The sequence below is a fragment of the Microcaecilia unicolor genome, chromosome 5, assembly GCF_901765095.1.
Source record: "Microcaecilia unicolor chromosome 5, aMicUni1.1, whole genome shotgun sequence".
Classification (NCBI taxonomy): domain Eukaryota; kingdom Metazoa; phylum Chordata; class Amphibia; order Gymnophiona; family Siphonopidae; genus Microcaecilia; species Microcaecilia unicolor.
In genome coordinates, this window is record NC_044035.1 from 161081229 (window position 1) to 161103732 (window position 22504).

General features: G+C 43.9%; 1 protein-coding gene across 1 annotated transcript in view; it reads left to right on the top strand.

Moving 5' to 3' along the window:
• Positions 1–18726: 18726 nt before the first annotated feature.
• WNT8B (Wnt family member 8B) overlaps positions 18727–22504 on the top strand; it is a 93655-nt gene continuing 89877 nt past the window's right edge. The window contains exon 1 of the mRNA XM_030204999.1: positions 18727–18905. Within this exon, the coding sequence (XP_030060859.1) occupies positions 18727–18905 (179 nt within the window). The remainder of the gene's footprint in view (positions 18906–22504) is intronic.

A 22504-nucleotide genomic window follows, 5' to 3' on the forward strand; every position in this document is an offset into this window, starting at 1 on the left:
CAAAACTCCAGCAGTATCTCTGACTGCAGGAATGCCATTCAAATCTGGCATAAAGATCTGGTTAGTTGAGCAAATTTACCAAGCTAACTGATATGGTCATGGCTGACACGTATACTCCCCCATTTATGACCTTCTGTCTTCCATTTAATTATTGTATTTTATTGATTGGGATTTATTCAGTGTCTTCATGAAGAGATTCACCCAAGCATAGGAATACTGATGTTGTGCAATTCAGCCCCTCTCTTTTCCTTTCTGTGTTCTGGAAGCATTATTCATATTTTTATGCTTTTAAGTCATAAAGCTGTGAGGGGGTTTTTTTACTAATGCACGCTGGCATTTTTATCGTGCACTAAAAATAGGCGCACTCTAAACGCTAAAGATGTCGATGTATTCCTATGGGCGTCTTTAGCGTTTAGCGTGTGCCTATTTTTAACGCGCGCTAAAAACACCAGCACACCTTAGTAAAAGATCCCCTAGGTTTTTTAATGCTTTGGGGTCATTTGTTTGCAATTTGTTTTTATACCCAGTTATTCAGGACCGTTGGAAACTGCTCTGATTTAATTTCAAATTGTAGAGGGCAGTATATGAAGTAATGCTAAATAAATAAATACACACATAGCATTAGATTTTTGAACCATGCTAATGCAATACTGCTTAATTATGGTGTGTTTAATTGCGCTGCAATTGATAAGCAGCAGCAGGGATGCTAGAGATTATTCTTTTTTTGTTTGTTTTGTGCTCATATGGCTGGTTTGGCCAACACTGCCATTATCTATAGCCTTTCACATGAAAGATTTTTGTCAGTTAGGGTTATTTGTAAGCTTTTCATATGTTTCATTGTCCAAACATAAATTATTCACTGAGTTGTAATTTATTCAACTATGTGATCTGCTATTTGCTTCTGAGAAGAATGTTTTTATTTATAAATATAAAGTTTCCTTTATACAGACAGATACCGGCTCCACTTCATAACAAACAATATCAGTTAATTGATTATATATAGACATACATGTGGGCCCCTTTTACAAAGCGGTGGTAAGCCCAACGCGGGCTTACTGCTCACTAAAAAGGAAGTATCAGCAGGCTACTGCAGCAGCCCAGCGGTACTTCTCACCTCCAGCACGCCATCATATCCGGCGTCACATAAATATATTTAATTTTGTAGTGCTGGTGTGTACCCAGCGGTAATCAGGCAGTGCCACACGTTGCCCAGTTACTGCTGAGTTAGGGTAGGAGCCCTTACTGCCACATCAATAGTTGGTGGTAAGGGCTCCCCTCCGAAATGGCCGCACAGCCATTTCTTCTAAAAAGAAAGACCTACCTTTTACCCGCTGCGGTAAAAGGAGGCCTTGGCACGCGTCAAAAACACATGCTGATGCCAGCACAAGCCCCCTTTTGCCGCAACTTGGTAAAAGGGACCCACAATCTCCAGTGTTCCCTCTTACTGTGCGGGTGTCCTCCACCTATATTGCTACCAGTGGAGGTGCTGTTTCAATATCACATTTTCAGTTGTGAGGGACTGGTAAGTTCTGCAGGACTCCAGAGGACCTGTCATTCCCTAATGACTGACAACACAATATTGAAGTAACAACCCCCCCCCCCCCCCAACTGGCACAGCTTGGAGGGAACATTGACAATTTATCTCTCTTGCCATAGTACATATATGTAGCAGGTTTTATATATATAGGGAGACAGAGAGGAAGAAAACCTGCTACATGCTTAGAATGAAATGAAAAAGCTGAGCTAATAAGCTAGAAGGCTAAGTACCTTCCCTATTAAATAAGCTCTTATTTTTGATGAAAAAAACTTTGATAAAAATCTATTTTTGATAAAAATGTAAAAATTATAATATGATCTTGAGAATAAAAGATGGACTAAAAGTTAAATTTATAAAGATGGATTGATGACAATTACGTGCCTGTCCTACTGAATGCCTGGCTTAAAGTTTCTTAGCCAAATGGATGTGTGCATGTGTATCTGATGATCCAACAAAAAGGTTTTGCTCTTACTGACTGCTATAGTGTAAAATTGTAAGTATTTAAAAAAAATAAGTTGGGTGTATATGTGAATGATCTAATGGCCCCCTTCATGCTGTTGAATGTGGAGTAGTGCATTGAGAATCATAACATATATGTACTATGGCAGGACTTCCATGCATCTGAAAATCAATATTCATTTGCTGGATCATCAATGCATGCAGACGTATCTCATGCACATTCATGGTGCATATCTTGAAAACCTGATAGCTTGTGAGGTCCCCAGGATAGATTTGGGAAGCTTTGCACTATGGGGATGTACATGACTGCATTTATCTTGGAATAAAATATTGCCAGTAGTCACTAGAAACTTGGGGGGAGGGAAGGGGTTAACCTAGTACAGATTCCACATGTTGGTGTCTTGTAACGATTTTCCAGACATAAAAAATTTGGATCAACAGAACAAGAGATAGATTGTAATTGCTTTACTGAGCACGAAACACATTATTCTCAGATTATGGAGGTCCACCCTTAAACCCAACATAGCGAAGAATTATAAACACATGAACCCAGTGACTCGTATGAAAGAACTATTTACAAACATAGGAAACTGCACCAAGCATTTTCACAATAGACACAGAATGGGAAGCAGAAAAGCTTTTGTGAAATCAGACTCAAAGGGGTCCTTTTACTAAGCTGCATTAGGCACACAAAAGAATTTTTTAATTTTTTTCTGTGGAAGGGTAGAGAGTGAGAATTTCTGCGCTAATCATTTAGCGCATCTACATTACTGCATGCCAACTGATTAGAACAGAATTAGTGTGTGAGCCTTTACCTCCTAAAAAATGGGTTGTGGTAAGTGCTCAAATTCTAATTTATGTTAATGACCACACACTAATGCCACGTGGCCATTAAGGACTTGATTCAGTAAATGGTGCCCAACCTGAGCACTATGCTATAAATGGCCCGTGCCCAACTTTTTACATAAGGATTTACACCAACTGAAACCTGGTGTAAATCCTCAGATGTAAATTAGGTGCAGGCCCCCGAATTCTATAATACTGCATGCCAGGGGTGTAGCCAGACTTAGGCGGGAGGGGGGTCCAGAGCCCGAGGTGAGGGGGCACATTTTAGCCCCCCCCCCCGACGACGACGACACCACCACCAACAACTTTGACCCCGCCCTGCCAACGACCCTCTTGACCCCCCTCCCGCCGCCGCCATCCCTTATTCAGAGAGCAAAAGGGACGAAGGGACTGGATTTTCCTAACGCATCGAGTTCACTTATCTTGAATTGTAAGGATTGCTATCCTACTCAGTAGGAGAGAAGCTTCTGTCTTTGAATACACCAGAGACCCCTGACACAGGTGCTGTGCGCTGAAACACGGCCCGTGTCGGGTCCATATTGACAAGTCACTAATAAAGAACCGTGTCCCTTTTTCTGAAGGCTCCTGGTGCCTTTGTGGTATTTTGGACTTTATTTTTGTACTTTGGACCCTCTCAGTACTGCTCTCAGCAATTAGGGGGGCAGCAGTGGCAGCGATCGGGGAGGGGCGGCAGCAGCAGCGATGGTGGGGTGGCAGAGGATGACGATTGTGGGGGGTGGCAGCGGCCCTGTCCCAGGCCCGTTCAGTCTCTCAGTGGCCCTGCATGTAGATACAGGTTCCATCTTCTCTTTCCAGCATGGTCCATATCGCTTCTTCTTTCCTCTAGGTTCCCTGCATTTCATCTGCTCTGGCATTGTTTTTCACATGCAGTGCTGCTCCGCAACCTTTTTGGCCCTCCCTATCCTTCCTAAAAAGAGTATAGCCCAGAATGATTGCATCCCACTTATAGTAATCATTGAACCATGTCTCTGTGATAGCAACATAAGTACATAAGTAATGCCACACTAGGAAAAGACCAAGGGTCCATCGAGCCCAGCATCCTGTCCACGACAGCGGCCAATCCAGGCTAAGGGCACCTGGCAAGCTTCCCAAATGTACAAACATTCTATACATGTTATTCCTGGAATTGTGCATTTTTCCCAAGTCCATTTAGTAGTGGTTTATGGACTTGTGCTTTAGGAAACTGTCTAACCCCTTTTTAAACTCTCCCACGTTCTCCGGCAACGAATTCTAGAGTTTAATTATGCGTTGGGTGAAGAAAAATTTTCTCTGATTTGTTTTAAATTTACTATACTGTAGTTTCATCGCATGCCCCCTAGTCCTAGTATTTTTGGAAAGCGTGAACAGACGCTTCACATCCACCTGTTCCACTCCACACAGGTGCCTGGTGGGGTCCCAAAAGAGTACAAAACATTTTGTACTGCTTATCCCCAGAAATAGTGGATTTTCCCCGTCATTTGGTGATGGTCTATGGACTTTTCCTTTGGGAAGACGTCCAGACCTTTTTGAAACTCTGCTAAGCTAACCGCCTTTGTTTCTACACTTCTGGCAGTGTGCATGTTACCAGGCAAAATAAGCATGTGAAGCTTTGCTATAAATGTCAACACAAGGAGGTTGTGTGATCCGCTGGAGGTCGTACAATGAGTTTATCTTGTTGGGCAGACTAGATGGACCGTACAGGTCTTTATCTGCCGTCATTTACTATGTTACTTATTATTTTATATACGTCTATCATGTCTCCCCTCAGCTGTCTCTTCTCCAAGCTGAAAAGCCCTAGCCTCCTTAGTCTTTCTTCATAGGGAAGTTGTCCCATCCCCGTTATAATTTTAGTCACCATTCGCTGCACCTTTTCCAATTCTACTATATCTTTCTTGAGATGCGGCGACCAGAATTGAACACAATACTCAAGGTGCAGTCGCACCATGGAGCAATACAATGGCATTATAACATCCTCACACCTGTTTCCATACCTTTCCTAATAATACCCAACATTCTATTAGCTTTCCTAGCCGCAGTAGCACACTGAGCAGAAGGTTTCAGTGTATTATCGACAACGACACCCAGATTCCTTTCTTGGTCCGTAACTCCTAACGTGGAACCTTGCATAACGTAGCTATAATTTGGGTTCTTATTTCGCACATGCATCACCTTGCACTTGCTCACATTAAACGTCATCTGCCATTTAGCCGCCCAGTTCCCAGTCTCGTAAGGTCCTTCTGTAATTTTTCACAATCCTGTCACGAGTTAACGACTTTGAATAACTTTGTGTCATCAGCAAATTTAATTACCTCGCTAGTTACTCTCATCTCTTAATCATTTATAAATACATTAAAAAGCAGCAGTCCTAGCACATACCCCTGAGGAACCCCACTAACTACCCTTCTCCATTGTGAATATTGCCCATTTAACCCCACTCTCTATTTCCTATCCTTCAACCAGTTTTTAATCCACAATAGGACATTTTCTCCTATCCCATGATCCTCCAATTTCCTCTGTAGCCTTTCATGAGGTACCTTGTCAAACACCTTTTGAAAATCCAGATACACAACAATATCCAAGTGTGCCTCAAATATCAGGGAACGTTTTTATTTAGACTGCGAGCATTTGTGCTCATTGCTTTCCATGAGTGAGTTTTTTAGATGGTTTTCTTTATTAACACTGCCTTCCCCACTGCTGTCATGTTTTTGCTGGTGGTGATTTTCTGAAATCCATTGCTTCTATTTATCACCCCTATTCTCCAGTTTAAATGTCTAAGGAGCCCATTTACTAAGCCGTGGTAGGCTCTACGTGCATGCAGCGTGCGCCCAAATGAGACTACCGCTAAGCCAGTGCGCCTTCCTGGTGGTACTTTCAGATTTGGCGTGCGACCATAATGAATGGATGAATTATTTCCTCCTACACGCACCGGTTCTGGTGGTAATTGGCACTTGGCGTGCGCTGACCGCTCACCGCATGTACAGCACGTGAGCCTTTACTTCTAGATCAGTGGGTGGTTTTAAGGGCTCAGGCCGGTTTTGGGTGTGCGCTGGTTTCATTTTTACCACAGGCCCTTTTCCCGTCCCATTAAAAAAAAAAAGTCCTTTTTTGTAGATGCAGTAAAAACTGGCCCGGCGCGCACCAAATACACACGCAGGCCACTTTTTACTGCAGCTTGGTAAAAGGGCCCCTAAAAAAATTAGTATTTCTACTGCAAACATCCCTCCACCTCTGCCTCCACCTCCCCTCCCCTCCCCTCCCCCTCTGCCCCTTCATCTCTCTTCCCCTTTCTTCCCTCACCCTTTTCCTCCATCCTCTTACCCATCTTCTCTCAACCCCCTCACATTTTCCCACCTTTCCGTTATCCTCCCTTACACCATCTCTCCCTCACCACTGTCAGAATAGAGGCCAGTTTCCTCTGCTGCCATAGGCTCAGGTTGCTTGCTCAAACTGCCTTTGCAGCTTTCTGCCTTGCTGTTATTCTCTTTCATTTTTTTAACCCTAGTGTAACTGAGTCCCTTCCCCTGTGTGGTCTTCTTTCTCCCAGGTAATAGGGGTGTTTATGTAGGTTTCAACTATTTATTGCATACAGCTTTCTTGGCCAGGCTTCTGTGTTATTTTTTAATGGCTATTTGAGTACTGGTTGTTTGTTTAGGCATGAGACAGTGAGGTATACATGTGTGGGGTTCATCAGGTTGTCTTGTTGGGTCTTAATCGCCTGAGTAAGCCAAGTAAGTTGAATTCCCCATGTCGTGAAGTCTGATGCAAGTAGTGAGGTCAAAGGGTACCATTGTGTTTTCCCATTTTTCTAGGTAATCCTGTAGGATTGCTTTAGATCATTCTCCTTCTATTATTTGGTGGATTTTTGCGACCCAATCGGGGACTGTAGGAGATTGCTGGCTCTTCCAGTGTTGTGCTATGACCAGTCTGGCTGCTAGGAGTAAGTATGTGAAGATATGTTCTCTGTCCAACACTTCAAATCCAGGTTCAAAATGGACCAGTAGAATGGCTAGGCTGTATTGTTGTGTGTAGGTGTGTGGGGAGATATGCCTCCCAACTATCTCCAGACCGCATTCTATAGGTGTTGGAGTTTAGGGCAGTCCCACTACATGTGTCGGAAGGTACCTACCCTGCCACAACCTCTCCAGTAGGTTGATGAGTTAGCTTTGAATTTGTGTAGTTTATGTGGTGTGATATATATCCTCCTTAATAGTTTGTATTGGGAGTCTTGGTGAATCACTGCTGTGGCTACTTTCCACATGTTTAAGTTCATCGTTGCCCATTCTTCTTCTGAAAGGGGCTGCGTTAGGTTATGTTCCCGTTGTTGATGTAATGTTTCAGATTTGTCGTCCCATTTAACTGTCATCAGTTGGTAGAACACAGATATGATTCCTTTTGGTAAGAACGAGTTCCAAAGTTTGTGTTCCACTGGGTGCAATGTCCTGGTGAATTCCACTTTGTGGATGTGCAGGAAGTGCGATTTGATTCAGTGCGATGGGTTGTGGTAGTGAAGTGCATCGATCTATGACTTGGGGTCTGGTCAGAATCGTTCCTTCAAAGTGGATGGCCCGTGTGAGCCCATTGTTTTCTAGCCAGGTGAACCTGGTTTTACTTTCTTGTCCAGGAAGAAATAAGTAAGAGTCCTATAGAGCCATCAGGGTGAGAGTTCAGGTTTCAGTTTGCAATATATGGTGATGTGCTTCCAAACTTGTAGTGTGGACCAGGGGATCATGTAGATGGATATATGGGTGAGCGTGTCGGTTAGATTGGTGAAGGGTATAGTAGCACTGTCTTTTTTTGTTCCATCTCCATCCATTGAGTGCAGCTTATGCTGCCAAAGGGGTCTCTGCAGATCTCACAAATGTCGTTGGCCAGCACTGTCTCTTTGCCCTTAAACCAGCACATGGCTCCAATGCTGTATGTGTGGCCTCTACCTCTCCTGCTTACTGTGGCCAGCTCTTCTCCAGCTTGTGGGTTTCAATGCTACACATATAAGTACATAAGTACGTAAGTAATGCCACACTGGGAAAAGACCAAGGGTCCATCGAGCCCAGCATCCTGTCCACGACAGCGGCCAATCCAGACCAAGGGCACCTGGCAAGCTTCCCAAACGTACAAACATTCTATACATGTTATTCCTGGAATTGTGGATTTTTCCCAAGTCCATTTAGTAGTGGTTTATGGACTTGTCCTTTAGGAAACCATCTAACCCCTTTTTAAACTCTGCCAAGCTAACCGCCTTCACCATGTTCTCTGGCAACGAATTCCAGAGTTTAATTATGCGTTGGGTGAAGAAAAATTTTCTACGATTTGTTTTAAATTTACTACACTGTAGTTTCATCGCATGCCCCCTAGTCCTAGTATTTTTGGAAAGTGTGAACAGACGCTTCACATCCAACTGTTCCACTCCACTCATTATTTTATATACCTCTATCATGTCTCCCCTCAGCCGTCTCTTCTCCAAGCTGAAAAGCCCTAGCCTCCTTAGTCTTTCTTCATAGGGAAGTCGTCCCATCCCCGCTATCATTTTAGTCGCCCTTCGCTGCACCTTTTCCAATTCTACTATATCTTTCTTAAGATGCGGTGACCAGAATATGATCTTGCTTCTCCAGGGTCCTGCAGTGAGGCTGAAGCAGATCTTGTCGACAAACCTGCATGTTTCCCTGCTTAAATACTAGTTTCTCAGCTCATACACACATACTCAGAAATGTAGTTTGGTTCATGCCAAGCTACACTTCAGTTACATTCAGTGGAAATGACTATTTTAGCCATAGTAATTGTTTGTGACAAGTATACGAGCCACACAACAGACATGGGTCTGCTTTACCACACATAGAGAAAAAATGAAAAAGACAAACCTACAATTTAAAATGTTATTAAGAAGAAATTAGTACCCAACTCAAATATTTTCACATATATGACTCTTCCTAAATTCTGTTACATATTCCTCAGTATTGGGCACCTGTTTTATTTACAAAGAGAAATTAGAGTTTGCATGTTTCCCACTAGCTTTATATCTTAACAGCTGTCTTAGCCTGAAACAGAAAGGCAACACTCCCAGATGCCAACTGTCTGAAATGAATGAAACTACCTCACCGGGTTTCCCTGAGGAATGCCATAAAGTGTAAATGAACGAAAAAAAAGATCCTTGCCCTTGTATCAGTTTCTGCTTTCACTTCTTATCTTCCGTACATAATCTGTTCTGATAAGGTGGTGAAGTGGCAGGGAAAACACTGGGAGCTTTCATTCCCTAAGGTTTTTCTTCCTTTGTGTGTTTATAGTACAACAGCAAAACCCCCCACCTGCTTATTGAAGAGGGCTTTGTCCCTGCTTGAATGTTTCGATACCCAGGCTGGCCCAGCAGCTCCGCAGGAGATCTGAGTTTGTGAGGGACCTCGGATTTCCCATATCATGGAACAGCTAAGGCCACCGTGGGTATTTTTTTGCCCCTGCAACTTCCTTTTTATTGTTTTATGGTGGGTTTATAGAAACACAGTTTTAAATGCCCTTTCTCATTTAAAGTCACATCCTTCACAGAGTATTATTATCACAATCAAATTAATGAAGTTATGAGCATTTACTACACTCTCCTTGGGAATGAATTGTTACGGTGGGGATGAACCATTAAGGACGTGCATTTGTTAGCAAGTGGCATATCTTGAAAATGTTTGCATTCTAACTCAATATAACGCATGTTAACTTCTGAATTAATGTGGGTTTTCTAACAAATGTGAAAAATATTATTAATATGCATGTGTGAAATGACCCCCCCCCCCCAAAAAAAAATCTGAAAATAATAAAACTTTATTTATAACCCACTATATCTTTAAATGTCTAAGCGGGGGGAAAATGTCCAAATTTAAACTGAAAATGTTTGCCCCGTGCAAATCTCTATGAGCCATAATTAATGACAACAGCCATAACCAAAGGAATGAAAAGGATATAGTGCTCCTGTTTAGCTCAATTAATTACCTTTAGTGATAGCACACTACTTTTTAGTAATGGGAGCAATTTTGAATAGCCTGCGTTATGCATGACAGTAGTTTCTAAACTGTGCAAACTCCCAGGGGAACCGTGGCATATTTTAAGACCCCCGTGAAATGGCCGGTGGAGATGCCCGAAACCTTAGTAGTGAAAATCAGAAACAGCTGAAGTGAGATTTGAACCCAGTCTGCTGGTTCTCAGCCCCGTGCTCTAACTATGAGGCTACCCTTCTGCTCCAAATGGATGTCTATCTGACCATTCTATAATATGGATGTTCCTCTGCTGCCACAAAGGAAAAGATATCCATTTCCCTTGGTTTGCCCTGTTCGTAATTTGGATAGTTAAGGGGACCCTTTTACTATGCCACATAAGCGTCTGCACGTGCCCAACGCATGCCAAAATGGAGTTACCACCCAACTATCACGTGGCTCTTGCGGTAATTTCATTTTTGGCACACGTCCGCTATGCGCATCTGAAAGATATTTTTTTATTTTTGGGCACGTGTAACAGACGCCTGCCAAGTGGCATTTGGCGCACATAGGTCATTACCGCCCGGTTACCGCATGAGTCTTTACCGCTAGGTCAATGGCTGGCGTTAAGGTCTCAGACCCCAAATGGACGCATGGCAATTTTGATTTTGCCGTATGTCCATTTTTGGCAAAAACAAAAAAGGCCTTTTTTACAGGCGCATTAAAAAATGGATCGGTGCGTGCCCAAAACCCGCGCCTACACTACCGCAAGACATTTTTCAGCAGGCCTTTGTAAAAGGATCCCTCAGTTTGTAAAATAGATGTTCATGCTGGATGTAACAGCACATGGATATCCATTTCTCAAATATTTTAGAGCAGGCTGTATGTCAGCAGATCCTGTTCTAAAATACATGAGAGATGGATATGTGATGAACGGAGTTGGGTATCTATATTCTGTGTTGGACGTCCTTTCTAAAATGCTGTCCACATTTGCAGAAGAGTCTGCCTTCTGAGTCTTTTATAGTTTGTATAGATTTAAAAGGAAAGCACTTAGGGATCAAAATAGCAACTCCTGCTTTCCATGCAACAGAAAATCCATAATATAGGTCAATAACCCATTGTCTGCATAATTTTGAAGTTCTAAGTCACTAACCCTCAGATTCTAAATAGTGCGACCAGAGTTGCATGCGCAAATCAGGTTATATTCCAATTTGCCCATGCAACTTAATTATCTTAACAAGCCAATCAGAGCCGATAATTGCCACTTCAAAAGCAATTATTGACACTAATTGGCATTAATTAAAATCTATAAGCACAACCTGCTAAGTGTATTCTGTAAAGTGATGCGCATAAATTCTAAGAGACAGAACCGAAAAGAGGGCATGACCACGGGCATGGAATGGGGAGTTCATAGGAGGTTCAAAAATCTCTGCACGCTGTTAAAGAATACACCCGATCCGCACCTAACTTAGGGGAACTTTTACTATGGCACGTAGGCGCCTACATGCATCCAATGCAAGTCAATTTGGAACTACTGCCCGGCTACCGCATGCCCCGAGCAGTAATTCCATTTTTTTTACATGTGTCTGATACGCGCGGCAGAAAATATTTTTCATTTTCTACCACCCGGTTAACACGTGAGACCCTTACCGCTAAGTCAGTGGGTGGCGGTAAGGTCTCAGGCCCAAAATGGATGCGTGCCAAGTTTAATTTTGCCGCACGTCCATTTTCAGCCCAAAAACAGGCCCTTTTTGCAGGCGTGCTGAAAAATGGACCTGCGCGTGTCCAAAACATGTGACTACACTAGTGCAGGCCATTTTTCAGCACACCTTAGTAAAAGACCCCTCAGTGACTGGCATTTACACGAAGTTTTACTTTGTGTAAATACCTACAACGAAATTTAGTCGCACAGATGGGCACTAAGCATATTCTATAAACTGCGCCTAACTTTAGGCGTAGTTTATAGAATACACCTAGGCGTATTTTTTTTGCAGCACCAATTTTTACAGCACCTTATATAGAATCTAGTCCTAAGGGGCTCATTTTTGAAACACAAAACTTTCAAAAAGTGTCACAAAGCAGCATTTGGACATATTTCTTGCCAAAACGTTCAAATTGGTATTTTTGAAACTCATTTAAATATTTTGGCATGCAGTTCGTCGGCAGTATGTGCAAATTACAAGAGAGAATGTCGGAGGTATGTTGAGGGTGAGATTTGGACATTACTAATACTTGGACATTTTTCTGCCATAATGGAACAAAACAAAAACATCCAGGGCTACAATCTAAGCATTTTGGTCTAGACCAGTTTTTATAATGAATAAGGCACAAAAAGGTGCCCTAAATGATTAAATGACCACTGGAAGGATTAAAGCATGACCCCTCCCTTACTGCCCCAATAGTCACTGACCCCCACCCCCACCAAGATGTGAAAGACACAGTGCATACCAGCCTCTATGACAGCTTCAGATGTTATAGCCAGTCCCATTAGAGCACCAAGCAGGTCCCTGGAGTAGCCTAGTGGTTGGTGCAGTGCACTGTAAGGAAAGGGGCCCAGGCCCATATCCCATGCTACCTGTTACACTTGTGGTGGAAAGTGTGAGCCCTCCCACACTCATCAAAAACCTACTGTACCCACATATAGGTGATCCCTTCAGCCATAAGGGCTATTGTGGTCATGTACAGTTGGGGACAGTAGGTTTTTGGTGGGTTTGGGAGGGCTCAGCATACAATATAATGGGATAATGGTGAGGTGTAGTTGAGAGCTTCTATATGAAGTCTTTTAAGAATGCTGGCTCCTCCTACATCCCAATAGCTTGATTTTGTGTGTTTTTCACCTGACTTTTTTTTTTTTTTCTCCGAAAATGGACCAAAAAGATAAACGCGCTGAGTACAAAAACATCCAGTAAATAGCCATTTTTGAAACAAAAAGATAGACGTTTTTCTGTTTCAAAAATCACTATATTTCTTATTCCTAGTCCTTCATCCCGCTCAGCTTATTCATGAGTCATCTGTGAGGAACCATATCAAAGGCTTTGCTGAAATCCAAGTAGACCACATAGAGCGTGTGTCTATTATCCAGCTGTCTGATCACCCAGTCAAAGAAATCAATCAGATTCATTTGGCAGGATTTTCCTTTGTTAAAACCATGCTGCCTGGGATCCTGCAACCCGCTGGATTCCAGGCAGCATCTCCATTAGTTTTCAAACCACAAAAGTGAAGCTTACTGGCCTGTAATTTCCCACTTCTTCTCTCTCTCTTTTGTGAAGCAGGACCACATCCGCTCATCTCCACTCTCACGGAGCATCTCCTGTCTCCAAGGATCTACTAAATAAATCCTTAAGAAGTCTCACCAGGCTTTCTCTGAGTTCCCTCAATATTCTTGGATGTATCCCATCCAGCCCTATAGCTTTCTCTACCTTCAGTTTTTCAGCTGTTCATAATGCACTTTCTTCCATGAACAGTGCGGTGTCTACTCTATTCCCATATTTACCTTTAGCATCCAACTGTGGTCCTACTCCAGGATTTTCCTCTATGAACATAGAACAGAAATATTTGTTTAGTACATCCACTTTTTCCACATCACTCTCCACATAGCAGCAGTTGGCAGCTTTCAGTCTTACAATTCCATTTCTAGCCTTCCTTCTTTGTCCAACAAATCTGAAACAAGTCTTGTCACCTCTCCAAACATCTTTAGCCATTTTTTCTTCCACTTCTGCTTTTGCTAACTGTATTTTACTCTTTGCTTCTTTGAAGTAGTCTTATCTGTGTTCCTCTTTTTGTGTTCTATATTTCTTGAATGCCACCTCTTTTGCCTTTATTTTTTCAGCCATTTGTTTGGAAAACCATATAGGATTCCTTTTTCTCTTGCTTTTGTTTACTTTACTTGCATAAAGATATGTTACCATATTAAAAGCTCCTTTCAGCTTGGACCACTGCCCTTCCACTTCTCTGATATCTACTCATCTCATCAGCTCTTTCTTCAGGTACTCTCCCATTTTGCTAAAGTCAGCATGTTTGAAATCAAGTAGAGTTTTGTGGGTCTGCACTCTGCTTTAGCTCTTATAGCAAGCCATATTATGTGATGATCACTATTGCCTAGGTGGGCACCCACCTGGACATTAGAAACATTTTTTCCATTTGTGAGCACTAGGTAAAATAGTAACATAGTAAATGATGGCAGATAAAGACCTGAACAGTTCATCCAGTCTGCCCAACAAGATATACTCATTTTACATAGTATGTGATACTTTATATGTATACCTGAGTTTGATTTGTCCTTGTCATTTTCAGGGCAGAGGCCATAGAAGTCTGCCCAGCACTGTTCTTGTACTAAAAGTTCTGAAGCTAACGTCGAAGCCCCTTAAAATTTACACTCCAGCCCATCCATCTATTCAGTTACGATCAGGGCATAGACAGTAGAAGTCTGCTCAGCACTGGTTTTGCTTCCCAATTACTGGTGCTGCCACCCAATGTCCACTAAGATTTCATAGATCCATTCCTTCTAAACAGGATTCCTTTGTGTTTATCCCATGCATATTTGAATTCCATTATCGTTTTCATCTCCACCACCTCCCGCGGGAGGGCATTCCACGTATCTACCACCCTTTCCGTGAAAAAATACTTCCTGACATTACTCCTGAGTCTGCCCCCCCCCCCCCCCCTTCAACCTCTATTCATGGCCTCTCCGCTTCTTTCCAATTTCCTGTTCCAATCTAAGCAACAACACTTACTCTTTCATTCTTAGCTTATGGATATCTTCGATCAGATCTTTGTCCAGCTTCTCTATTTGTGCCAGTGGTCTGTAGACGGCACCTGTGTAGATACAGGTTCTGTCTTCTCTTTCCAGTACAATCTATATTGCTTCCTCTTTTCCCCATGTTCCCTGCATTTCAGCCGCTTTAATATTATTTTTCACATAAAGAGTTACTCCTCCATCCCTTCGGTCTTCCCTATCCTTCCTAAAAAGATTATAGCCCAGTATTGCTGCATCCCATTTATGGGAATCATTGAACCATGTCTCTGTGATAGCAACAATACTGCATGGCAGGCAGTGTCACATTTAGCATTGGAGGAGGAAGCTTCCCTGGAGTCTGGAGGTAGAGCTGCTCCTCTAAGCTCCTCAGAGTGTAGACATTGTTCCACCACAGTGAGGTCGGCACGGACTCATTCACCTGCTCCTGAGTATGGTGAACAGTCTGATTGAGACCATTCATGAGAGTCAGTTGAGGATACATATTGTCACGTTTTCAAAAGCAGGAACTAGTTTGTGAGCCCTTGGGCTACTGCCGAGGAGTGGCAGTGGCAGGCAAAACCACCCCACACCAGAGACAAGGCAGAACTCTGACAGGGACAGCTAGACTTCACTTGCACTTGACCACCGTTCCTCAGGAGTTGAGCCCCTGGGTGCAGGTGGCCGGCAAGACTTACCGGACAGGGCAGGCACTGGATACCCACTAGGCAGGAAGTGGACAGGCAAAAGGGTCGGGAACTGAAAGCTGCAGAGCAGCCACTAAAACAGGGTACAAATACTGACAGACAAGAAACAAGACAGAAAGCTGCCAGGCAGCCAGTAAACAAGAAACACAGACAACCAAGAACTAGACAGAGAAATACCAACAAGAAACAAGACTGGGAAACAAGCAATACAGTACAAGAAGCTACACAAAGACTAAACTAGAAACAGGCAAGAATACAGACTATAAACTGGACTAGGCAGAAGTGCAACAAGCACCAACAAACCAGGGCCTTAGGCGATGCAAAGGCAAAGCAGAGAGTTTCCAAATGGCTAATAAGCCCTGCAGCAGTTGGGCTTCAGCTGCAGCAATCACCAGGCAGCTATGGGTGCTGTGCAGGCTCAAACAAGACAAGCAAGTCTGGCAGGCTGGAAGAGCCGGACTGGACAAGGCTGAAGTCTGGAACGGGAAACAGCACACAGACAATCCAATGCAGCCACCAGGTCTGGCCACCAGAGGGCAAGAGGAACACAAACCAAAACACAGGCAGAAAGCATACTGAAGCACAGAGAGGCTTAACACACACAGGTGCAGTATAGTGAAGTAATCAGAGCCATGCTGGAAGTAGTCAGCACACAGAGACAGAGACAGAACTAACTCAGAAAGAACAAACAGAAGCCAGCTCAGAAGCTGACTGCCGGAAATAAGGTGAGCCTGAGAGGGGTCACGACCACAATTGTGACACATATTACTTCTCAGAGGAGGAGTCATATAGTAACACAGTAGATGACAGCAGATAAAGACCTGTACGGTCCATCCAGTTTGCCAAGGAAGATAATCAACAACATATGTATACCTGATCTTGATTTGTCCATTGTTATTCTCAGGACATGAAGTCTGCCCAGCACTGTCCTTGTTCTAAAACTTTTGAAGTTGTTATCGAAGCCCTTGAAAAGCTCCATTCTAGCCCATCCAAATCTATCCAGCCGTGATCCGGGCACAGACCGTAGAAATCTGACCATTACTGGCTTTGCTACCCAATTACCAGTGTTGCCACCTAGTCTACACTAAGCTTCTTTGGATCAATTCCTTCTAAACAGGATTCCTACTTGTTTATCCCACGCGTTTTTGAATTCTGTTATGGTTTTAATCTCCACCACCTGCTGCAGGAGGGCATTCCAAGTATCCACCATCCTCCAGGTGAAAAAATACTTCCTGACATTATTCTTGAGTTGGACTCCCTTCAATCTCAATTCATGTCCTATCACCTTCCCTTTTCTGAAAAAGGTTTGTTTGCAGATTAATACCTTTAAAATAGTTGATAAGTAGTAGTAGTAGTTGAACATCTGTATAATATCACCCCTGGTTCTCCATTCTTCTAGGGTATACATGTTCAGGTCATCAAATCTCTCCTTGTATGTCTTGCAACACAAACTGCATACCATTTTTGTTGCTTTTCTTTGAGCCGCTTCCAGTATTTAAAATCTTAAGCAAGATACAACCTTCTAAACTGAACACAATACTCCAAGTGGGGCCTCACCAATGACTTATACAGAGGCATCAACACCTCCTACTAATTATACCTCTCTCTATGCAGCCTAGCATCCTTCTGGCTGCAGCCTTGTTGCATTGTTTCATCGCCTTGAGATCCTCAGACACCACCACCCTAAGGTCCCTCTCTTGAATCAAGCTTACCAATATCTCCCCTCCTATCTGGTACATCTCTTTTGGATTTTTTGAGCCCCCAAGTTCATCACTCTGCACTTCTTCGCATTAAATTTTAACTGCCAGACACTTGACCATTCTTCCAATGTTTGAAGATCCCTTCTCATGGTTTCTACACCCTCCAGGGTATCCACCCTATTGGCTATCTTCTTGTCATCCACAAAAAGGCAAGCTTTTCCTTCTAACCCTCCAGCAATGTCTCTCACAAATATATTAAACAGAATCAGCTCCAGCACCAACCCCTGAGACACTCCACTGCTCACTTTCCTTTCCTCTGAGTGGATTCCATTTACCACCACCCTCTATTGCCTGTTGGTCAACTAGTTTCTAATCCATTTCACCAATTTGGGTGCTAATTTATGTCCTCTCAGTGTTTTCATGAGTCTTCTTTGAGGGACCGTATAAAAGGCTTTGCTGAGATCCAAGTAGATTACATCTAGCACATGTCCTTTATCCAGTTCTTTGGTCACCCAGTCAAAGAAGTCAATCAGATTCGTTTGGCAGGATTTTTCCTCAGACCTGTTACCGTTGGCTTCTAGAAAGTCAACTATCCTTTCCTTCAGCAACGACTCCATTATTTTTCCTACCACCAACATGAGGCATACCAGCCTGTAGTTTCCCACTTCTTCCCTGCACCCGCTTTTGTGAAGAGGAACCACAATAGCCAGTCTCCAGTCCTGAGGAACGTCTCCCATCTCTAAAGATCTATTAAATAAATTCTTAAGAGGTCCTGCCAGGACTTCTCTTAGCTCCCTCAGTAGCCTGGGATGTATCTCATTCGGCCCTATAGCTTTGTCCACTACCAGATTTTCAAGCTGCTTATAAACACTTTCTTCCATGAATGGTGTAATATCCACACCATTCCTAGATATATCTTCAGCAAACAACCTCAGTCTTTTTCCAGGGTTTTCTTCTGTGTGCATTGAAGAGAAATATTTGTTTAGCACATTTGCTTTATCCTCATCACTCTCCAAATAGCTATTCTCAGCATCTTTCAGTCTTACAATTCCATTCCTATCTTTTCTCCTTTCCCCAATATATCTGAAAAAGTCTTGTCACCTCTCTTTACATATTTAGCCATTTGTTTCTTCCACCCTCATTATTTTTCCTACCACCGACATGAGGCTTACCAGCCTGTAGTTTCCCACTTCTTCCCTGTCCCCACTTTTGTGAAGAGGCACCACAACAGCTAGTCTCCAGTCCTGAAGAAATTTTTCCGTCTATAAAGATCTATTAAATAAATCCTTAAGAGGTCCTGCCAGGACTTCTCTTAGCTCCCTCAGTATCCTGGGATGTATCCCATCCTGCCCCACAGCTTTGTCTACTACCAGATTTTCAAGCTGCTTAAAAACACTTTCTTCCATGAATGGTGTAATATCCACACCATTCCCAGGTATATCCTCAGCAGTTAACCTCAGTCCTTCTCCAGGATTTTCTTCTGTGAAAATTGAAGAGAAATATGTGTTTAGCACATTTACTTTCTCCTCATCACTCTACACATTGCTATTCTCAGCATTTTTCAGTCTTACAATTCCATTCCTATACCTTCTCCTTTCCCCAATATATCTGAAAAAGGTCTTGTCACCTATCTTTACATCTTTAGCCATTTTTTCTTCCACCTGCACTTTTGCTTGCCATATTTCCTTCTTGGTTTCTTTTAGTTTAAGCCGGAATTCTATTTGATCCCTCGCCTCCTCAAGAAAGATGGAGATCTCCTCCAGAGGTGCTCTCTTTCACCAGTTTTGTAAGGGAGATGGCTACGGTTGTCCCATTTAAGCTGGAGGTGGAGGAGGAGCCCAGAGCAGAGATGTTGTCTGTCCTGGGCTATAAGTCTCCTCCTAAGGAAGAGGTCACTATCCTTAAAAACGCACTGATGAAGAACTGGGAGTCTCCCCTCACAATGCAGGTCACACCCAAGAAGGTGGATACGCAGTATCATATCTAGAAGGCTCCCAGATTCGAGAAGGCACAGTTACCGCACTACTCCATGGTGGTCAAATCCGCTCTCAAGCCAGCCAAGAGCTCTTGGATTCATGTTTTGGCGCCCCTGGGGCAGGAGGCCAGGAGGTTTTTGATGGATTTGGAGGGCTCACCATAAGGGGGCAACAATGAGATATGTACCTGGGACCTTTAGTCCACTGCAGTGCTCTCTAGGATGCCCCACTGCTCTGCTGGGAAGAATGCTGGCCTCCCATACATCCCAATGGCTTGTTTTTGTGTTGTTTTCCATTGGACTTTTTTTTTTTTTTTTTTTCACAAATGGTCCTAAACGATAGATGAACTGAGCATAAAAATGTCTAGCAAATGGCCATTTTCAAAACAAAAAGTTGGATGTTTTTCTTGTTTGAAAATGGCCATGTTTACTACTGGAGATCTGACCATTTTTCACAGTGGGTAGAATCAGACACTACAAATCCCATACTGCATTGGAACACCATTACTAACAATCATGGTGATGGGGACATAGTGCAAAAATCTGCTGGAACCTGTATTGCACTTCACACACTGAACCAGGGTGGTGTGATTGGCCACAGATGTTACATATCTAGCTTTTCCATTGCTCAGAGTCCCTTGTAGTAAATGCATGGAGTTCCAGCTGGAACAGTAGCCTCTTGGTTAGGGCAGCAGCCTGAGAACTGGGGGAACTGTGTTCAGTTCCTACTTCAGTAAATGGTGGCCCATTTACCTAACCCTCTAATGGTTTAGCTTTGGCAAAACTACGATTGAGTCCTGAGAAGGTGCCTTTATAAACGAATGCCTGTAAATTTTGTACCTTGTACCATAGAACAATCCCACTGAGAGTGTGTGTTTAGGGAAAACCAGACAGTTGTATATGATTTCTGGCTGTGGCTGGTGGGGGACCAATGTGTTCTGTTCTCAAGCTGGATTCTGTGTTAGTGTACCAGTTGGCCTGTACTGTTTTCTGCTTCATACCGTGCTGAACAAGCTCCATCTCTGGCCGTCTTCAAATCTAAGCTAAAAGCCCACCTTTTTGATGCTGCTTTTAACTCCTAAGCCTTATTCACTTGTTCAGAACCCTTATTTTATCATCCTCACGTTAATATTCCCTTATCTCTTGTTTGTCCTGTTTGTCTGTCCTAATTAGATTGTAAGCTCTGTCGAGCAGGGACTTTCTCTTCATATTCAAGTGTACAGCGCTGCGTACATCTAGTAGCACTATAGAAATGATAAGTAGTAGTAGTAGTGAGCTTCACCGACTTTGTTGTCTTGTATCAATGTATGTTCTGTTCAGTATTATTGTAGAAGGTTAATAAAGGGCTCACTATCCAGCTTATTTTCGAAAGAGAAAAACGCCTATAGTGCGACCTAAATCGGGAGATAGACGTTTATCTCGCAAAGGCGCCCAAATCGGTATAATCGAAAGCCGATTTTGGGCGTTTCCAACTGCACTCCGTCGCAGAAATGAATAAAGTTGACGTGGGCGTGTCTGAGGCATGGTAGAGGCAGAACTGGGCGTGGTTATCGGCTGAGGAGAGATGGGCGTCTTTAGCTGATAATCGAAAAAAAAAAGGCGTTTTTACCACGATTTTGGGTCACTTTTTTTGGACCCTTTTTTTTTCACAAACAAGTCCCAAAAAAGTGCCCCAACTGCCCAGATGACCAGTGGAGGGAATCAGGGATGACCTCCCCGGACTTCCCCAGTGGTCACTAACCCCCTCCCACCAAAAAAAACCCACTTTACAAACTTTTTTCCCAGCCTGTATGCCAGCCTCAAATGCCGTACCCACCTCCATGACAGCAGAATGTGTTCGATCCTGTCACAGCCTTTCCCTGGGTCAGATGTGGCTCTCGGGTGCAGTAAAGGGTCACATCAGCATTGCATTGTGGTGGGTGTAGGGTATCGGGCTCAGTGATTTCATTAGCTTGTGTTACAGTCTCACGATGTTGGTAGTTGGTAGGCTCTTCTCCCATGGTGCTTTTCCCCCTGCCTACTGGGTCAGAGTGTGCCCTGTTGTGTTTCCTGTTGTAGTCCATGCGGTAGTGACCATTTTTGTAAGCCAGTTTTACTTCCCTTTCCTGTGTTAGCCACGTTACAGAACTTAGTTCTTACCTTGAATGTGGCTGAAAGAGGGCATTGTACAGCATTCTGCCAGCTCTGACCTACTGCTCATCTCAGTACCAGGGAGACTCGTTGCCAGTGGGGCACAACCTCTGATCTGCAGTTAACCGTGAGTAAACGCGGTTATTCCAATAAAGGACGTTTTTGGAGAGATTAGTCTTCAGGTGTCAACTGGTGTGCCAATGTTATATAGTAGCAACAAGTCCTAGAGGCCTGCGTGCATGCAGGTCCCTGGAGCACTTTTAGTGGGTACCGCAGTGCACTTCAGCCAGGTGGACCCAGGCCCCCCCCCCCCCCACCTGTAACACTTGTGCTGGTAAATGGGAGGCCTCCAAAACCCACTGTAACCACATGTAGGTGCCCCCTTCACCCCTAAGAGATATGGTAGTGTTGTACATTTTTGGGTAGTGGGTTTTGGGGGAGGGGGTTGGGTGCTCAGCACCCATGGTAAGGGAGCTATGCATGTGGGAGCGTTGTCTGAAGTCCACCGCACTGACCTCTAGGGTGCCCAGTTGGTGTCCTGGCATATCAGGGGGGCCAGTGTACTACGAATCCTGGCCCCTCCCATGACCAAATGGCTCGGATTAGGACGTTTTTGAGCTGGGCATTTTTAGTTTCCATTATCGCTAAAAAAAACAAACACCCAGCTCAAAAACGTCCATTTTTTCAAAAATACGGTTCGGCCCGCCCCTTCACGGACCCGTTCTCGGAGATAAACGCCCATGGAGATAGGCGTTTCCGTTCGATTATGCCCCTCTGTGTCTTACTCAGTGACTGGTCTATCATTTTGGGGTAATATGCTATAGGAGGACCAGGGCTCATTGAGATAAGGTATTTCAGCTCATAGATGACATGGGTTCATACCATCCCTCGAAATAGCATGTATTGCTTATAAATGCCAGATTGATAGTCTTGCACATGACACATGCAGCTGACGGGAGATTGTGACAGCACTTCTTATCCCTCTCTCCCTTCCACTCTTCACCAGGGCCACCGAGAGGGGGGGCAGGGGGGGCAATATTCCACAGGCCCGGGCTTCCAAGGGGGGCCCAGTGCTGGATTCTCTCTCTCTTTCCTGCCGGGACCCAAGTGATCGCATCCCTACAGGAGCAGGAGAGAGAAGAGGGAAGACCCGGAGGAGCAACTCCAGCACGCTCTTCTGCCTAACTGAGCGGCTGCTTTTCCTCTCAGGGCGCATGCTCGGTTTTGAAACTGAGCATGCCTTGAGAGAAAAAGAGCCACAGTGGCAGGCAATTGGCAAAAGAGAAGCACTGGAAGACGTCTTCTGCTGGCGGGACCTCGGGATCCCCGCCAGTCAATAAGGTATTTTGCGGCAGCGATATGGGGGGGAGGGCAGAGGCGGCCCTGCCCCGGGCCTGGTTCAGTCTCTCGGTGGCCCTGCTCTTCACAGTCGTCAGAACCCTGACATCAGATAGGGTAAGCATGGGCA